An 18,712-nucleotide genomic window follows, 5' to 3' on the forward strand; every position below is an offset into this window, starting at 1 on the left:
CCCCCAAGTGTCAGGTGGAGAAGAACAGCAGCTGAACTTTGTCTTTATGGTTGGAGACATGGATGCTAGGACAATTCCTTTTAGGACACGAATGGAAGCAGAACCGGAGAACCTCAAGATAAGGGGTAAGGGTGAATGAACAAACTACACCCCCTCCATTCCACACTCCCATGCCCCCTTCCATTTGCTGCATACAGGTAAGCAGAGAGGAAAAAATATCCTGCCCTCCACTCCTTCTTCAGCAGCACAGATGGAAGAGAAAAATAATTAGCAAGGATTGGTTCACACATAAAAGCAGGGTCTGTTACAACAGCATCAAGGCACTTGGATTCAAGTACTGCAGGGTCTCCTTGCTGCTGAAGAGGTCCCTGCACTGAGTAAATAATGCACAGAAAAAATGGTCTGAGCTCCTGTACATTGCTATAGCATTCACTGGGAAAGGCAGGTCACTCAGGAGAGTGGCAAGAGACTCACAAAAGGCATCGTCCACTTCTTTTAGTGCCAGAGATGATGGATATTTTTTCACAGTGTAAGCCTGTGTCGTCTCCATCCACCAGCTTACTTCTGGCATAAGCACCACCACCTCGTGTCCTCTCTCGGAGAGCTTTTCAACTACTTTCTGCATGCTAAGCCAGTGGCTTCCCACCATGGGCACCACCAGGAGTTTCCCTCCATCTGAGAGGCCAGAAAGGAGGAGGACAAAAATCCAGGTACAGCAAAGCCTCCAAGTCATGGTCCTGTGGCCAGAGAATAGACTGTGAATACAGACAGAAGAGCCTCCTCTTTCAGGCTGTAGGTTGGTTTGCTGCTTTTGAAGGAAGTTGATCTGTTTATATATTGAGTTGTGCTGCTACGTTATAATCTCTTAGTTAATGATTCACTGCTCTCTGTTGTAGCTTGTCTGGTTTTTTTTTTTTTTTTGCCATTACATGTAAAAACAAATGCAGTGACGCTTTCCTGTGCCAAACCACTGAAGTTCTTTGTGTTTGGGAGAGGAGCAGCTCCTAAGATTTCTTATTCTCTTGATCTTTGATGTGTCCTGTCTAAGCCTTGGTCAGAACAAGGAAGGCAACTCTGGTGCGAGCAATTTCCGCACCACAGTGACAAATGAAAACTGCCTCAGCAGATGTCTTTGTGGTTGAGATATGGATTTTAAGGATACTTTCCTTGGGGGTAGCAAAGGAAGCACAACAGGAGACCCTCAGGATAAGGGCAAAGGGTGAATAAATGAACCCTTCTGAGCCAGCAGCAATCTCCACACTGACAATGACAAGAAAAGACTCTGGGAGAGGCTGACTTGGCAGCTGAGGCACAGAGCAGTGAAGCTGAAATCCAGGCTCTGGTTTAGAGCAGTAATGCAGTGCTGTCACTGCCTACAGGATGGCCCTCAGGCAATTGGAAACTCCTCTCCACTTGCCTGTACACGAATTATAGGGCAGACACGAGATGTTCTAAGTGTGTTTTAAAGACTTCTACTGCTTGCATGGCTTTAACTGCGCAGTAGAGACTCACATGTGAGCCCAAGTGGGGACTTGACTTAGCTCATGAGCAGCTTTAGCAGTGCCATCAGTTCCCAAGAGCCATTCGCTTCACCACAATTCTCTTGTCATTATCGAAGCCAGTACAGGACCATGACATGGAAGAACACTGAAACATAGGAGATTTAGAGCTGGGCAGCCTTGGTCCCTCAATGTGATGTAGTGAATTGTGAAAAACATGCTCTCAGAGTCTTCTATGGCATTCCAAGATGTAAGGACAAATTGATGAATAAGAGCTAAACCATAATATTTCCAAGTTTATAGAAAATTAATTTTAAAATGGCCTTTTAGCAAACACTTTTCTCTCACTAGTAATGGTAAATTATATATTTAGCAGTGTCTCCCCACTCCCTGTTTGCTGCAGAGAGGTAAGCAGAGAGCTGACAAGTGCCCACCTCTCCTCTCCTTCTACAGCAGGACAAACCTGCCATCCATACCTTGCATCACCCCTAACACGAGGGGAGTGTTTGCAAAGCCAGTCCCAGGACAGATGAAGTTAATCTATACCTTTGAGGTGCTTCTGAGTGTTGGACAGTTTATCAGCCACTCCCACAGTTGGCTTAGTTATCTGGCAAGGGTTGGTAGATGGGTTAAACTTCACTGGGCTCACCAGAGTGCAAGATAAGGCCTGCTTACTTTCACATGTGATCACTTGTGCATGGGAGGTCTGACGAGGGAGGTGTTCATTAGCAACTTCTATTGTATCTACAGGTTCGAGCACCAGTGCAGTTTGAGCAGAGGTCACAAATAGCAAGAACTGTGTGCCAGCTGAGCAACATCTTCCTCAGAGTAAAGGCTTAACCCTCCTGGGGGTGGTCTGAACATGACCCCATGTGTAGTGGTTAGCCCACTCCCATTTCCTGTCTAGGACCCCTATAAAACCAGAGGAACTTCCTATTGCTTTCTATCTTTGCCCTCCCTTCCTGCCTGATAGCCTCACCCTTGTTCCTGCTGCTCCTGATTTACCACCTGGCTATCCTACCACATGGAGGGACCACCACGTCCTGAATCCACCCCCATCCATTGCCATCAATCTGATTGTGTAAGTATTTTTGTATCGTTTCCCTATACCTCTTTGTAACTCTCCTACCTTAAATACCAGTTACTTATTGTTCAAGTTCTTCTTTCAACTTCCATTGTGACTTGGCAGCTGGAATTTTGTGACTCTTAACGAGTATGTACTTGTTCCTGAGACAGATACTGACTCAAAATGCAAGACAAAAGGAAAACCATCCCGGGGCAGCTTGTGCAGCTTATCTTAGTCAGTGAATAAGTGCAGTTTGTATTCCCTCAGACCCAGTCCTGTGGGCACATGTTCTTCCACTCCCTCAGAGTCTGCTGGTTGTGGATGATGCTTATGGCCCTAGAGGAGTCTGAAGTCTCTGCTAGATAAAACCCATATCATAGAATCATAGTCCTGGCTCAGGTTGAAAAGGACCTTAGGGATCATCTATTCCAACCTCACATCGTGGGCAGGGATACCTCTCAACTAGACTGTGCTGCTCAAGGCCTCATCCAACCTGACTTTTAACACTCCCAGGGAAGAGGCCTCCAAAATCTCCCTGGACAACCTATACCAGAGTCTCACTACCCTCATACTGAAGAACTTCTTCCTAAGATCCAGTCTAAACCTGCTCTCCCTCAGCTTAAACCCATTCCTTGTCCTTTTCCTAGGCACCCTGTAGGATCCATTCAGGTAGTAGAAGGCAGTTATACAGTCCCCCAAGAGTCTTCATAGGATCATAGGATGTTAGGGTTTGGAAGGGACCCAGAGAGATCATTGATTCCAACCACCCTGCTGGGGCAGGCCAATACTGTCTAACAGATCACAGAGGAACACATCCAGACAGGCCCTGAAAGTCTCCAGAGAAGGAGACTCCACAACCTCTCTGGGGAGCCTGCTCCAGTGCTCTGGGGCCCTTACAGGAAAGAAGTTCCCCCTTGTGTTGAGGTGGAACCTCTTGTGCTGCAACTTACACCCACAGCTCCGTGTCCTATCCCAGGGAGCAAGTGAGCAGAACCTGTCTCCCCCTCCTGGCAGCCTTCAGATACTTATAAGTCTAAGTCTTCTTTTCTCCAGACTAAACAGCCCTAGTCCCCTCAGCCTCCCCTCAGTAGCCATGCCCTCCTGTCCCCTAATCATCCTCATAGCCCTCTGCTGGACCCTCTCCAGCAGATCTCTGTCCCTCTTAAACTGGGGAGCCCAAGACTGAGCACAGTGTTCAAGATGAGGTCTCACCAGGGCAGAGTAGAGGGGGAGGAGAACCTCCCTTGATCTGCTGGAGACACTCCTCCTAATACACTCCAAGATCCCATTGGCCTTCTTGGCCACAAGGGCACATTGCTGTGCCATAGGTAACTCGTTATCAACTAGGACCCACAGGTCCCTCTCCACAGGGCTGCTCTCCAGCAGATCACCTCCCAGGCTGTACAGGTGCAGTTTTAACATTCCTCCCCAGATGCAGGACTCTGCACTTGTCCTCGTTGAGCTTCATCTGGTTCCTCTGTGCCCAGCTCTCCAGTCTGTGCAGGTCTCACTTCATCTGTATCAGCCAAGCCTTCCAGCTTGGTGTCGTCAGCAAACTTGCTGAGCAGACACTCTGTGCCCTCATCAATGTCATTGATGAAGATCTTGAACAGGACTGGCCTCGGCACTGATCTCTGGGGGACACCACTAGTCACAGCTCTCCAGCTGGACCTGGCACCATTGATCATCACACTCTGAAATCTATCTTGCAACCAGTTCCTAACCCACTTCACTGTCTGCTCTTCCATCCCACACTTCCTCAGCTTCCTCACTAAAATGTCATGGGAGAAGGTGTCAAAGGCCTCGCTAAGGTCAAGGTAGACTACATCCACTGCTTTCCCTGAAGCTACCCATTCAGTTATGGCATCATAGAACACTATCAGGTTAGCTAAGCAAGACTTCCCCTTGGTAAATCCATGCTGACTACTCCTGATAAACTTCTTCTCTTCCAAGTGCCTTGAGATGCCCTCCAACAGGAGTCTCTCTATCATTTTTCCAGGGATGGAGGTGAGGCTGACCAGTCTATAGTTTCCTGGAACCTCTTTCTTGCCCTTTTTTGAAGACTGGAGTGACACTGGCTCTCCTCCAGTCCTCAGGCACCTCTCCTGTCTGCCACAATTTGGCAAAGATGTCTTCTCCATGCAGGACAACCACAGCTTCCTCAGCCCATCCTCATAGCAGAGGTGTTCCAGCTCTTGAATCATCTTTGTGGCCTTTCTCTGGACTCGCTCCAACAGCACTGTGTCCTTCTTATGATGGAGACACCAGAACTGGATGCACTACTCAAGGTGGGGTCTCATGAGAGTATATTTCTGCAAAAGCACAAGCTCCTCAACAGCCTGATGCCTGCAGCTCCACAGCAGTACTCCATGGGGCCATGTCAGAGAAGGCAGAAAGGAGCCCTCTTCTGGAATGAGTTCTGCCAAAATTCTCAAGCTGTGGAAAACTATGGCAAGATGTGTAAGAGGAGACTCTGTTGCTTAACTTCCTCATCCGAGAAAAGAAAGCATGTTTTGAAACTCCTCTCTCTTTCCTAGCCATTCTAATTGTTTGTTTTCTTGTCTGCAGAGCAATGGATCACTGGGGTTTGGAGAACTACCTATTCTGAACATACAGTTCTATTTGGGAACAGTAATGGCCAACCCAGGGCTTCCACTGTGTATGGATAGGTAGAGTTTTTTCTCCCAGAAGACTCAATTCCAAACTGCTTATGCTCTGATGCATTCTTTCCTTGCTCACGGGGCACTGTTCCCTCTGCTCTCTGTAGGAAAAGTATCTAGAAAAGGCAGACTAAAGGAAAGAGGAATACCCAGGGTTTTTTCTAGCTTTGGAACACGTGATTTCCACCAGAAGCCATGTGAGTGTGAAGATGGGAGATGCTGGTTTAAAAGGAGGACAGGATGCTTCTATTCTTGAAGGCAGCTCTGAGTGCTTCAGGACACAGAAGCAAAGAATTACCCCATGCAGCTGTCCCCGCATCTGTGGATGCATTCTTGCTGCCAAAGGACATGAGCAACCTGTGCTGTGAAGAGTGTCCCTGAGCCCATCTCGGAGGCAGGAACTAAGACGATGATACAGCCTCCACATCCCAGGTACAAGGCCAGGATCTGCTGACCTCAAGAGGGTGGCACCACCGTTGTTTATGTCTGAGCCTTAGCCTATCTGTGCCTTCCGCATATACTATGCTAACCAATCTTAAGTAAGCTAGCTGAATATGCCTCTTCTATGTTTAGCATAAAAGGAGCTGCATTAGGGCAATAAAGCTAGAATGACCAGTACACGTTCTTGGGATGTAGGAATAAGCTTTTGTGAAAAAGAAGCCAGGAACACTAGCAGCTCAGCAGAATTTTCAGTGGGCAGCATCAGGTGAAGGAGGATTATAGCAAAGACTGAGGACAGTTAAGATTGCAACTGAGGAAGATGTGTCAGGCTTGTAAAACACAAATCTATTTTCACTTGAAACTTCACTCATTCATGTTCACAAAGGCCTATGCATTTTCTGGAAGAGTAAGAGTGGTGATAGGCAGGAAGAATCCATTCCAAAAGACTTCAGGAAGGCTGGTAAGTGAAAAAAGCTTGAGAGAAGAACAGGCTCTGTTTAAGAAATGTTTGTGAAGGATAACATTTTATCCTTTCTAGGAGACAATGTGATTTATTGCTGAAACAGCTGCATGACACTAACTACAGGTTCACCATCTGCTGAGGAGAGCTCTCTCCTCCTACCTCTCCTTTTGCACCTCTGGCTTTACAGGAGGAGGGTGTTCTGCTTACAGCACAAGCAAGAAAGAATATACTTCACATGGGACAACAAGCTGATAACTGTCATGAACTATAGTAAGCTAACATACATCACATGCATCCCTTTATCAAGTACTTTTCAAGCCACAGATGCCTGAGGAAATGCCCCTCAGTATAGAGTCACAGAAAGGTTTATGTTGGAAAGGACCTCAAAGATCCTCTAGTTCCAAGCCCCTGCCGTAGGCAGGGACAGCTCCCACTACAACAGAAGTACTTGCCTATTCAAACTGGATGTCTCCTAAAAATGCAGTTGAGAATTCAGCTAATTTTTATGCTGGAAGCTGTTGCTAGACCAAAACCTTCACCACTGAATAGAAGCCTTCAGCCCAAGACTGCTGCTACAGAAAAGACCATGTGATGATATTGCACATTACACCATGAGTTATCTTTTCTGACTGGACAAGCACCTTTGTGCATTTGAAGAAATATTCTACTGTCTCTTCTGCGAGGCAAAGAATGTTTGGAAGAGCTGTTATCATTCACCTGTCCTTTATGTGTTAATCCCTGGTCAAAATGGTAACTGCGTGTCTGACTTCAGCTGGAACCGAACACAGCAGAACATTGCTGAGCAAAATCCCAGAGCTGGGCAGACCCAAGGAAAGGAGGTGCAATCATACTTTATTCTCCTGGTCTGTTTTTCATGTGGATTTGCTGTATCGAAAGTCTTAATCTATATTACAACTTTAGGTTAAGAACTATCCACATCAAGCACTGTTACACCTCACTTAGATTACGCGGGTATCAGGCTGCCAGAACTTCTCCCTTGTTATAGCTTTCCCAGCCAGTGACTGACCAGAGAAAATGGTTTCTCCTGTCCACAGTTTATGCTTGTGCAGTAAGAAACTGCAGAAAGCTTGAAACATGGCAGAGCGCTTTTGGAAGTGATCCCAAGTATTCAAAAATCTGGCCAGGAAAGGTTCCTCGCTAAAACAGTCTCTGCTACATGAGTGTAAAACTTGTTGCAGGCTCCTCCTTTCTCAATGGCACCAGATACATTTTCAGCTCACATATACTCAAGAAGTCTATCAGCATTTTGCTCCCTGGTGCAATAACAACTATCTCATGCCCTCTCTGGCTCAGCTCAGCCAGTTCTTCCTTCATACACAGCTAGTGGGTACCCTCCATTGGATCACCAGCAGTTGCCCAGCAGCAGCAGGATTCAGGCAGCACAGGAAGAGGACTAGCACTGCTGCCAGCATGGTGTGAGTGGAGCACGGAGCCCATGCACAGAAACAGCTAGGGCAGGTCACAGGCTTCTGTAGCTACACTCCACCTACAAAATCACAGCACTTGGCAATGCTTTCTCAGTGATATCTGTGCCCTTTGACTTGCCTCACATTTCAGGTGTTCGCAAATTTGCACGCAATGGAGTCACGGTAGGAGGTTAAAGATTATAGAAGATTGAGATAAGGTTTGTATTTCAAAATCAGGCTTGTGTGAGCCAGAGAAAGGCGTGTCTCCTATCATCATACACTTTGTTCACTCAAGCTAAGATTACAGTTCAGTGACTCACCTTCTTTGCTTCTTCCCTCAGTAGGATCACAGCCTCTTAACACTTTCTTCCATCAGCAGCCCAGGGACTTTGGCTGACGCTTACTGACAACATCATCTGAGGTGTGTGGGAATCCATGAAAGGCATGCACAGAGTGCTGACCCCACATGGTGGCACTGGATCGATGAAGAGCACACTGAAATGGCTCTTTGACATGTCGTGTCAAAGGCTGACAGAATTGTCACAGGGTGTAGCCATTTGGTACATTTTTAAAGCATTTTCTTATGAAGCTGAGACAAGTTGTACAGTGAAACATAGCATAGTAAAGATATGTATGAGGAATCAGTGTTAAAATATTTGGATTTTGTTGTGTTGTTTGGGTCTTTTGTAACCAAAACCAGCCAGTACACCTGAGAACAAGTATTTTTTCCACCAATGCAAACGTGCTTTTTTTGGAAGATAAGTAGTGAACTGAAAATCTTTATCTGCATCTGCATATAACTTCCATCTAACCTCTTACCCTACTGAGTATAAAAGTAAGTTGCAAAACAGCAGTTCCCCATTGGAGCAACATGTTTCTGATTCATGAACTCAGGAGTTCAAGGCCAATGTCAGTTCAGGTTACGACTGAAACAATTCATCAACTCTGTAGGTCCTGATCCTTTCCTATCTCAAATTGCTGGGTCTTTTTGTGTGGGAGATTATCTCACACCATAAAAGTTTGCATGTAGGTGACTGGGCAGGTGCCTTTGGAATGCAGTTTGCTTATCCAGGGCATTTGGGACTCTGCACCCCTAGTGGAGCTTTCTTTCATGTACACGTTTTGCATGTTTGTTTTCAAGGCTGAAGGAAAAGCTTTGACCTCCTACAGAACCTGCCCTCAGGACCAGCCAGCTTCATTACTTCCACTCTGCCCACCAGAAGTTTACAACATAGGATTAACTGAAGGGGAATCGGCAAATAGTTCAGGTGATGATGATGCACAGAAACAGACCTACTGAAGATAACCTCTGAAAAGGCTGTCAAATAACACTAGAGGAGGATGCGTTCAGGCTAGACCGACAGATGAAGACAGATGTTATGTTCCATGTGGGGCATTTACCAACACCTGCTTGCATCTTCAATAACTGATCAGCAATCTTGCCCACGCCTGCCTCCATGCCCTTTTGAAAGACTTCTTCTCAGTAGCTGCTGCTCCTTTCCCTTCATTTGAACACAGGCATCACGAGTTAGAGCAAACTTAGTGGCACCAGAGGCTGTCCTAGTGAGAGGATTGGCACTCCCACTTCCAAACTAAACACACCTATCTGGATACAAAGGGGTGACATTTGGGCTTTCCTCTCCATTACTCTGTTTCAGAAGTGCACAGGTCTTGCAATAATTAAATATCCCTTTCCTGCTGTAGAATACATTATACTTGATTCAGAAACCTGGTTGGCAACTAAAAAATGTATCTGCCTCGGCCCAGCTCTCCACCTTCCAAAACCTCTCACCGCCTCCACCTCCCCCTCAGCAGGCCCAGCAACAGCTGATCTCCCCCACCACTAGGCTCACTACCAGGCCTCAATGCTGCCCTACCAACCAGAGTCATAGGAAAGATTAGTTTGCCAGCCAAGGATAGAGACTGCTCCTGTCCCCCTCAAGCCGAGAGGTGACAGCCTGCTGCACACACTCGGAGAAGAGAGGAGGGAGACAGAGAAAGAAATGGCTGTGAGCTCCTTATGTAGGGGGAGACAGGAAAAGAGAAGAGAATTAATAGTTACCCCCAAGTCTTGGTCCCCCAAGACTTTCTAGTCTCTCTGGAGGACTTTCTTTATGGTTATACCAATTAACTCTTGATTTCCCTTAACCTACAACACCTGGCATGCAGGAATTCTCATTAGCTTCCTATTTTTAACTACCAAGGTGTTGTCAGTTAGGTTTCCATCTAAGGAGGCTTACAGAGATGCATTCTTGCCTCTTCAATGAAAACAAAATATAAATTGGTACCTGAGACAAGTTTTGCTTCTGCTCACAGTTTATCCCTCCAATAAAAACCATGTTTGGCATCACTGGTCTTGGGAACTCAAACACAAAATCGTATCTCAGTAGCCAAACAGATCACAGTATCACAGTATCATAGTATCAACAAGGTTGGAAGAGACGTCATAGATCATCAAGTCCAACCCTTTGCCACAATTGTCATGGCTAGACTATGGCACCAAGTGCCACGTCCAATCCTGCCTTGAATAACCCCAGGTACGGCGACTCCACTACCTCCCTGGGCAGCCCATTCCACTGTCCAATGACTCTCTCAGTGAAGAACTTTCTCCTCACCTCCAGCCTAAACTTCCCCTGACGTAGCCTGAGGCTGTGTCCTCTTGTTCTGGTGCTGGCCACCTGAGAGAAGAGAGCAACCTCCTCCTGGCCACAACCACCCCTCAGGTAGTTGTAGACAGCAATAAGGTCACCCCTGAGCCTCCTCTTCTCCAGGCTAAACAATCCCAGCTCCCTCAGCCTCTCCTCGTAGGGCTTGTGCTCAAAGCCTCTCACCAGCCTCGTCACCCTTCTCTGGACACGCTCAAGCATCTCAGTGTCCTTCCTAAACTGGGGGGCCCAGAACTGAACACAGTACTCAAGGTGTGGTCTAACCAGTGCAGAGTACAGGGGCAGAATGACCTCCCTGCTCCTGCTGACCACACCATTCCTGATGCAGGCCAGGCTGCCACTGGCTCTCTTGGCCACCTGGGCAGACTGCTGACTCATGTTCAGGCGGGTATCGATCAGCACCCCCAGATCCCTCTCTGTTTGGCTGCTCTCCAGCCACTCTAACCCCAGCCTGTGTCTCTGCATGGGGTTCTTGTGGCCAAAGTGCAGCACCCAGCACTTGGAGCTATTGAATGCCATCCCATTGGACTCTGCCTATCTGTCCAGCAGGTCAAGGTCCCGCTGCAGAGCCCTTCTGCCCTCCAACCCAGCCACATCTGCTCCCAGCTTAGTGTCAGATCCACAGCTTAGCAGGTCTGTAGCTGTCACTTTCCTTTGCAAAATCTCATAGGCAAGTTCTTCAAATGGAGCAAATATTGGCTTACAGTAAACAAACTCCAGCATATAGACCAGCATGTTCTTCACTCGCTGAGAGAATGTCATGCTATCTGAGTTCTGTAGGAAGAGTCTGGGGACATAGGAAGGAGGGCTTGGACACTGGGTAGCTTTAAAATCCATTCCACATGGAAATCCTCGCAAAAATAAGACAGAAGGAACTGAAAGATACTCAGCAATTATCGGACCGCACATCAGGAATGGATCTGTGAAAACCACATCAAATTTGCCCTCTCTCAAATATCGCATCATGTCTTCAGGGAGGTGGTGAAGGCATCGTCCCCTGAGTTCTTCAAGAAAAGACTGAATGAGGCACTTAGTGCCATGGTCTAGTTGACTGGATAGGGCTGAGTGATAGGTTGGACTGGATGATCTTGGAGCACTCTTCCAACCTGGTTGATTCTATGATTCTATGAGGAACAAGTTGGAAATTTCTAACACACTTAGTTTTCCTATCAAAAGGCAACATTTAAAGTGTGCTCAGAGGATGGCACACAGACACACAGACTCCACACTAACACTCTGCATTTCCACATGACATTTATACCTTGTCCTGATGTAGAAACAGAAATAACTGCAGCTAGGTGGAGCATTTGGAAACCATACATCATGAAAGCACAACCAAAGAGAAAGAATTGACTTTGCCGAGCCTACAGTGAAAAAGAAAAGAGGCAACTCTTAGAGAACTCTCTTGGGGCTTTTGGAAAAGTGAAAGAAATCTAAATGTCTAAAATGTCAGACTCCATGAAAGTGAAACAAATAAAGAAATTACTCTGACTGGTGAACACAAATCACTGAGGGCAGTAATTTGCAGTATGAAGATGAAGCCAATCAATTTTTCCCTTGGATTTCTTGTGAAACCCTCATGATTCTCAGTCATCCACCTCCACCAAGGTAATCTGATTTCAGCTTATGGAAAACAACTGCTAAAGCCTGTTTGCACTCCATCATTGCCAGAAACAGAAAAATTCAATTGCATTAAATGCCACAATCACAGCACATACCTGAAGGTATTCTGTGCAGGAAAAAAAAACTTACCTTAGGCAGTGGTTTCTTCTGAACACAGTTTATACCTCCGATGAAGACCATATTGGGCATCACTGGCCTGACATACTCAAACACAAAGTCAAACCTCATAAGCCAAATGGAAGCAGAATTCAGGAGATCCAACAAGGATACATCTCTCTGAAGAACTTCTGAGGAAAGCTTTCGTGCATCTTCATATAAACTGTTACAGTACTCAAGTTCCAAGAGATCAATCAGTGCATTTTCGACTCTCTGTAAAAATGTCATGTGGTCTGAGTTGAAGGAAAAGAGCCTTGGGATGTAGGAGAGAGGGCTTGGGCACTGTGTTGCTTTATAGTGTAAGCTGCAAGGAAATCCTCTCATGAAGAACACAGATGGAAGAGAAAGATAATTAGCAAGGATTGGTCCGCACATAGAAACAGGGTCTGTTAGGACAGCATCGAAGGCACTTTGGTTCAAGTACTGCAGGGTCTCCTTGCTGCTGAAGAGGTCCCTGCACTGAGTAAAGAATATACGGAAAAAACGGTCTGAGCTCCTGTACATTGCTATTGCATTCATTGGGAAAGGCAGGTCACTCAGGTGAGCGGCAAGAGACTCACGAAAGGCATTGTCCACTTCTTCTAGCGGCAAAGACACTGGATGTGTTTTCACAGTGTAAGCCTGTGTCGTTTCCATCTGCCAGCTTACTTCTGGCGCTATCACCACCACCTCGTGTCCTCTCTCGGAGAGCTTTTCAACTACTTTCTGCATGCTAAGCCAGTGGCTTCCCACCATGGGCACCACCAGGAGCTTCCCTCCATCTGAGAGGCCAGGAAGGAGGAGGACAAAAATCCAGGTACAGCAAAGCCTCCAAGTCATGGTCCTGTGGCCAGAGAATTGACTATGAAGACAGAGAAAAGAGCCTCCTCTTTCAGGCTGTAGGTTGGTTTGCTGCTTTTGAAGGAAGTTGATCCACTTATATGTTGAGTTGTGCTGATACATTATAATCTGTTAGTTAATGATTTACTGCTCTGTGATTTAGATTTTTTTTTTTCATTACATGTAAAAACAAATGCAGTGACCCTTTCCTGTGCCAAGCCACTGCAGTTCCTTGTGTTTGGGAGAGGAGTAGCTCCTCAACCTGCTAGTCAGATTTCTTATTCTTTTGATCTTTGATGTCTGTCTAAGCCTTAGTCAGAACAAGGAACACAACTACAATGCAAGCAATTCCAGCACCACAGTGACAAATGAAAACTGCCTCAGCAGATGTCTTTATTGTTGAGATGTGGATTTTAGAATACTTTCCTTGAGGACAGCAAACGAAGCACAACAGAAAAACCTCAGGATACGGGCAGAGGGTGAATAAATGAACCCTTCTGAGCCTGCAGGAATCTCTACAGTGACAATGACAAGAAAAGACTCTGGGAGAGGCTGACTTGGCAGCTGAGGCACAGAGCAGTGAAGCTGAAATCCAGGCTCTTGATTTAGAGCAGTAATGCAGTGCTGTCACTGCCTACAGGATGGCCCTCAGGCAATTGGAAACTCCTCTCCACTTGCCTGTACATGAATTATAGGGCAGACACGAGATGTTCTAAGTGTGTTTTAAAGACTTCTACTGCTTGCATGGCTTTAACTGCGCAGTAGAGACTCACATGTGAGCCCAAGTGGGGACTTGACTTAGCTCATGAGCAGCTTTAGCAGTGCCATCAGTTCCCAAGAGCCATTCGCTTCACCACAATTCTCTTGTCATTATCGAAGCCAGTACAGGACCATGACATGGAAGAACACTGAAACATAGGAGATTTAGAGCTGGGCAGCCTTGGTCCCTCAATGTGATGTAGTGAATTGTGAAAAACATGCTCTCAGAGTCTTCTATGGCATTCCAAGATGTAAGGACAAATTGATGAATAAGAGCTAAACCATAATATTTCCAAGTTTATAGAAAATTAATTTTAAAATGGCCTTTTAGCAAACACTTTTCTCTCACTAGTAATGGTAAATTATATATTTAGCAGTGTCTCCCCACTCCCTGTTTGCTGCAGAGAGGTAAGCAGAGAGCTGACAAGTGCCCACCTCTCCTCTCCTTCTACAGCAGGACAAACCTGCCATCCATACCTTGCATCACCCCTAACACGAGGGGAGTGTTTGCAAAGCCAGTCCCAGGACAGATGAAGTTAATCTATACCTTTGAGGTGCTTCTGAGTGTTGGACAGTTTATCAGCCACTCCCACAGTTGGCTTAGTTATCTGGCAAGGGTTGGTAGATGGGTTAAACTTCACTGGGCTCACCAGAGTGCAAGATAAGGCCTGCTTATTTTTCACATGTGATCACTTGTGCATGGGAGGTCTGACGAGGGAGGTGTTCATTAGCAACTTCTATTGTATCTACAGGTTCGAGCACCAGTGCAGTTTGAGCAGAGGTCACAAATAGCAAGAACTGTGTGCCAGCTGAGCAACATCTTCCTCAGACCCTCCTGGGGGTGGTCTGAACATGACCCCATGTGTAGTGGTTAGCCCACTCCCATTTCCTGTCTAGGACCCCTATAAAACCAGAGGAACTTCCTATTGCTTTCTATCTTTGCCCTCCCTTCCTGCCTGATAGCCTCACCCTTGTTCCTGCTGCTCCTGATTTACCACCTGGCTATCCTACCACATGGAGGGACCACCACGTCCTGAATCCACCTCCATCCATTGCCATCAATCTGATTGTGTAAGTATTTTTGTATCGTTTCCCTATACCTCTTTGTAACTCTCCTACCTTAAATACCAGTTACTTATTGTTCAAGTTCTTCTTTCAACTTCCATTGTGACTTGGCAGCTGGAATTTTGTGACTCTTAACGAGTATGTACTTGTTCCTGAGACAGATACTGACTCAAAATGCAAGACAAAAGGAAAACCATCCCGGGGCAGCTTGCGCAGCTTATCTTAGTCAGTGAATAAGTGCAGTTTGTATTCCCTCAGACCCAGTCCTGTGGGCACATGTTCTTCCACTCCCTCAGAGTCTGCTGGTTGTGGATGATGCTTATGGCCCTAGAGGAGTCTGAAGTCTCTGCTAGATAAAACCCATATCATAGAATCATAGTCCTGGCTCAGGTTGAAAAGGACCTTAGGGATCATCTATTCCAACCTCACATCGTGGGCAGGGATACCTCTCAACTAGACTGTGCTGCTCAAGGCCTCATCCAACCTGACTTTTAACACTCCCAGGGAAGAGGCCTCCAAAATCTCCCTGGACAACCTATACCAGAGTCTTACTACCCTCATACTGAAGAACTTCTTCCTAAGATCCAGTCTAAACCTGCTCTCCCTCAGCTTAAACCCATTCCTTGTCCTTTTCCTAGGCACCCTGTAGGATCCATTCAGGTAGTAGAAGGCAGTTATACAGTCCCCCCAGAGTATTCATAGGATCATAGGATGTTAGGGTTTGGAAGGGACCCAGAGAGACCATTGATTCCAACCACCCTGCTGGGGCAGGCCAATACTGTCTAACAGATCACAGAGGAACACATCCAGACAGGCCCTGAAAGTCTCCAGAGAAGGAGACTCCACAACCTCTCTGGGGACTCTGCTCCAGTGCTCTGGGGCCCTTACAGGAAAGAAGTTCCCCCTTGTGTTGAGGTGGAACCTCTTGTGCTGCAACTTACACCCACAGCTCCGTGTCCTATCCCAGGGAGCAAGTGAGCAGAACCTGTCTCCCCCTCCTGGCAGCCTTCAGATACTTATAAGTCTAAGTCTTCTTTTCTCCAGACTAAACAGCCCTAGTCCCCTCAGCCTCCCCTCAGTAGCCATGCCCTCCTGTCCCCTAATCATCCTCATAGCCCTCTGCTGGACCCTCTCCAGCAGATCTCTGTCCCTCTTAAACTGGGGAGCCCAAGACTGAGCACAGTGTTCAAGATGAGGTCTCACCAGGGCAGAGTAGAGGGGGAGGAGAACCTCCCTTGATCTGCTGGAGACACTCCTCCTAATACACTCCAAGATCCCATTGGCCTTCTTGGCCACAAGGGCACATTGCTGTGCCATAGGTAACTCGTTATCAACTAGGACCCACAGGTCCCTCTCCACAGGGCTGCTCTCCAGCAGATCACCTCCCAGGCTGTACAGGTGCAGTTTTAACATTCCTCCCCAGATGCAGGACTCTGCACTTGTCCTCGTTGAGCTTCATCTGGTTCCTCTGTGCCCAGCTCTCCAGTCTGTGCAGGTCTCACTTCATCTGTATCAGCCAAGCCTTCCAGCTTGGTGTCGTCAGCAAACTTGCTGAGCAGACACTCTGTGCCCTCATCAATGTCATTGATGAAGATCTTGAACAGGACTGGCCTCGGCACTGATCTCTGGGGGACACCACTAGTCACAGCTCTCCAGCTGGACCTGGCACCATTGATCATCACACTCTGAAATCTATCTTGCAACCAGTTCCTAACCCACTTCACTGTCTGCTCTTCCATCCCACACTTCCTCAGCTTCCTCACTACAATGTCATGGGAGAAGGTGTCAAAGGCCTCGCTAAGGTCAAGGTAGACTACATCCACTGCTTTCCCTGAAGCTACCCATTCAGTTATGGCATCATAGAACACTATCAGGTTAGCTAAGCAAGACTTCCCCTTGGTAAATCCATGCTGACTACTCCTGATAAACTTCTTCTCTTCCAAGTGCCTTGAGATGCCCTCCAACAGGAGTCTCTCTATCATTTTTCCAGGGATGGAGGTGAGGCTGACCAGTCTATAGTTTCCTGGAACCTCTTTCTTGCCCTTTTTTGAAGACTGGAGTGACACTGGCTCTCCTCCAGTCCTCAGGCACCTCTCCTGTCTGCCACAATTTGGCAAAGATGTCTTCTCCATGCAGGACAACCACAGCTTCCTCAGCCCATCCTCATAGCAGAGGTGTTCCAGCTCTTGAATCATCTTTGTGGCCTTTCTCTGGACTCGCTCCAACAGCACTGTGTCCTTCTTATGATGGAGACACCAGAACTGGATGCACTACTCAAGGTGGGGTCTCATGAGAGTATATTTCTGCAAAAGCACAAGCTCCTCAACAGCCTGATGCCTGCAGCTCCACAGCAGTACTCCATGGGGCCATGTCAGAGAAGGCAGAAAGGAGCCCTCTTCTGGAATGAGTTCTGCCAAAATTCTCAAGCTGTGGAAAACTATGGCAAGATGTGTAAGAGGAGACTCTGTTGCTTAACTTCCTCATCCGAGAAAAGAAAGCATGTTTTGAAACTCCTCTCTCTTTCCTAGCCATTCTAATTGTTTGTTTTCTTGTCTGCAGAGCAATGGATCACTGGGGTTTGGAGAACTACCTATTCTGAACATACGGTTCTATTTGGGAACAGTAATGGCCAACCCAGGGCTTCCACTGTGTATGGATAGGTAGAGTTTTTTCTCCCAGAGGACGCAATTCCAAACTGCTTATGCTCTGATGCATTCTTTCCTTGCTCACGGGGCACTGTTCCCTCTGCTCTCTGTAGGAAAAGTATCTAGAAAAGGCAGACTAAAGGAAAGAGGAATACCCAGGGTTTTTTCTAGCTTTGGAACACGTGATTTCCACCAGAAGCCATGTCAGTGTGAAGATGGGAGATGCTGGTTTAAAAGGAGGACAGGATGCTTCTATTCTTGAAGGCAGCTCTGAGTGCTTCAGGACACAGAAGCAAAGAATTACCCCATGCAGCTGTCCCCGCATCTGTGGATGCATTCTTGCTGCCAAAGGACATGATTCGATAAACATGAGCAACCTGTGCTGTGAAGAGTGTCCCTGAGCCCATCTCGGAAGCAGGAACTAAGACGATGATACAGCCTCCACATCCCAGGTACAAGGCCAGGATCTGCTGACCTCAAGAGGGTGGCACCACGGTTGTTTATGTCTGAGCCTTAGCCTATCTGTGCCTTCCGCATATACTATGCTAACCAATCTTAAGTAAGCTAGCTGAATATGCCTCTTCTATGTTTAGCATAAAAGGAGCTGCATTAGGGCAATAAAGCTAGAATGACCAGTACACGTTCTTGGGATGTAGGAATAAGCTTTTGTGAAAAAGAAGCCAGGAACACTAGCAGCTCAGCAGAATTTTCAGTGGGCAGCATCAGGTGAAGGAGGATTATAGCAAAGACTGAGGACAGTTAAGATTGCAACTGAGGAAGATGTGTCAGGCTTGTAAAACACAAATCTATTTTCACTTGAAACTTCACTCATTCATGTTCACAAAGGCCTATGCATTTTCTGGAAGAGTAAGAGTGGTGATAGGCAGGAAGAATCCATTCCAAAAGACTTCAGGAAGGCTGGTAAGTGAAAAAAGCTTGAGAGAAGAACAGGCTCTGTTTAAGAAATGTTTGTGAAGGATAACATTTTATCCTTTCTAGGAGACAATGTGATTTATTGCTGAAACAGCTGCATGACACTAACTACAGGTTCACCATCTGCTGAGGAGAGCTCTCTCCTCCTACCTCTCCTTTTGCACCTCTGGCTTTACAGGAGGAGGGTGTTCTGCTTACAGCACAAGCAAGAAAGAATATACTTCACATGGGACAACAAGCTGATAACTGTCATGAACTATAGTAAGCTAACATACATCACATGCATCCCTTTATCAAGTACTTTTCAAGCCACAGATGCCTGAGGAAATGCCCCTCAGTATAGAGTCACAGAAAGGTTTATGTTGGAAAGGACCTCAAAGATCCTCTAGTTCCAAGCCCCTGCCGTAGGCAGGGACAGCTCCCACTACAACAGAAGTACTTGCCTATTCAAACTGGATGTCTCCTAAAAATGAAGTTGAGAATTCAGCTA

General features: G+C 46.6%; 2 protein-coding genes across 2 annotated transcripts in view; both read right to left on the minus strand.

Annotated features, from left to right (window-relative positions):
- LOC135184218 (UDP-glucuronosyltransferase 1A1-like) overlaps nt 1–18,712 on the minus strand; it is a 76,108-nt gene that overhangs the window by 41,902 nt on the left and 15,494 nt on the right. The window lies entirely within an intron of this gene.
- On the minus strand, nt 305–12,820 carry LOC135181222 (UDP-glucuronosyltransferase 1A9-like). Its single transcript, XM_064154218.1, has 4 exons — nt 11,975–12,820; nt 9,845–9,919; nt 2,046–2,106; nt 305–675 (listed from the first exon to the last, which is right to left on the minus strand). Exons 1-4 carry the CDS (start codon nt 12,818–12,820, stop codon nt 305–307), a joined length of 1,353 nt encoding a protein of 450 aa, XP_064010288.1.

The sequence above is a fragment of the Pogoniulus pusillus genome, chromosome 2, assembly GCF_015220805.1.
Source record: "Pogoniulus pusillus isolate bPogPus1 chromosome 2, bPogPus1.pri, whole genome shotgun sequence".
NCBI lineage: Eukaryota > Metazoa > Chordata > Aves > Piciformes > Lybiidae > Pogoniulus > Pogoniulus pusillus.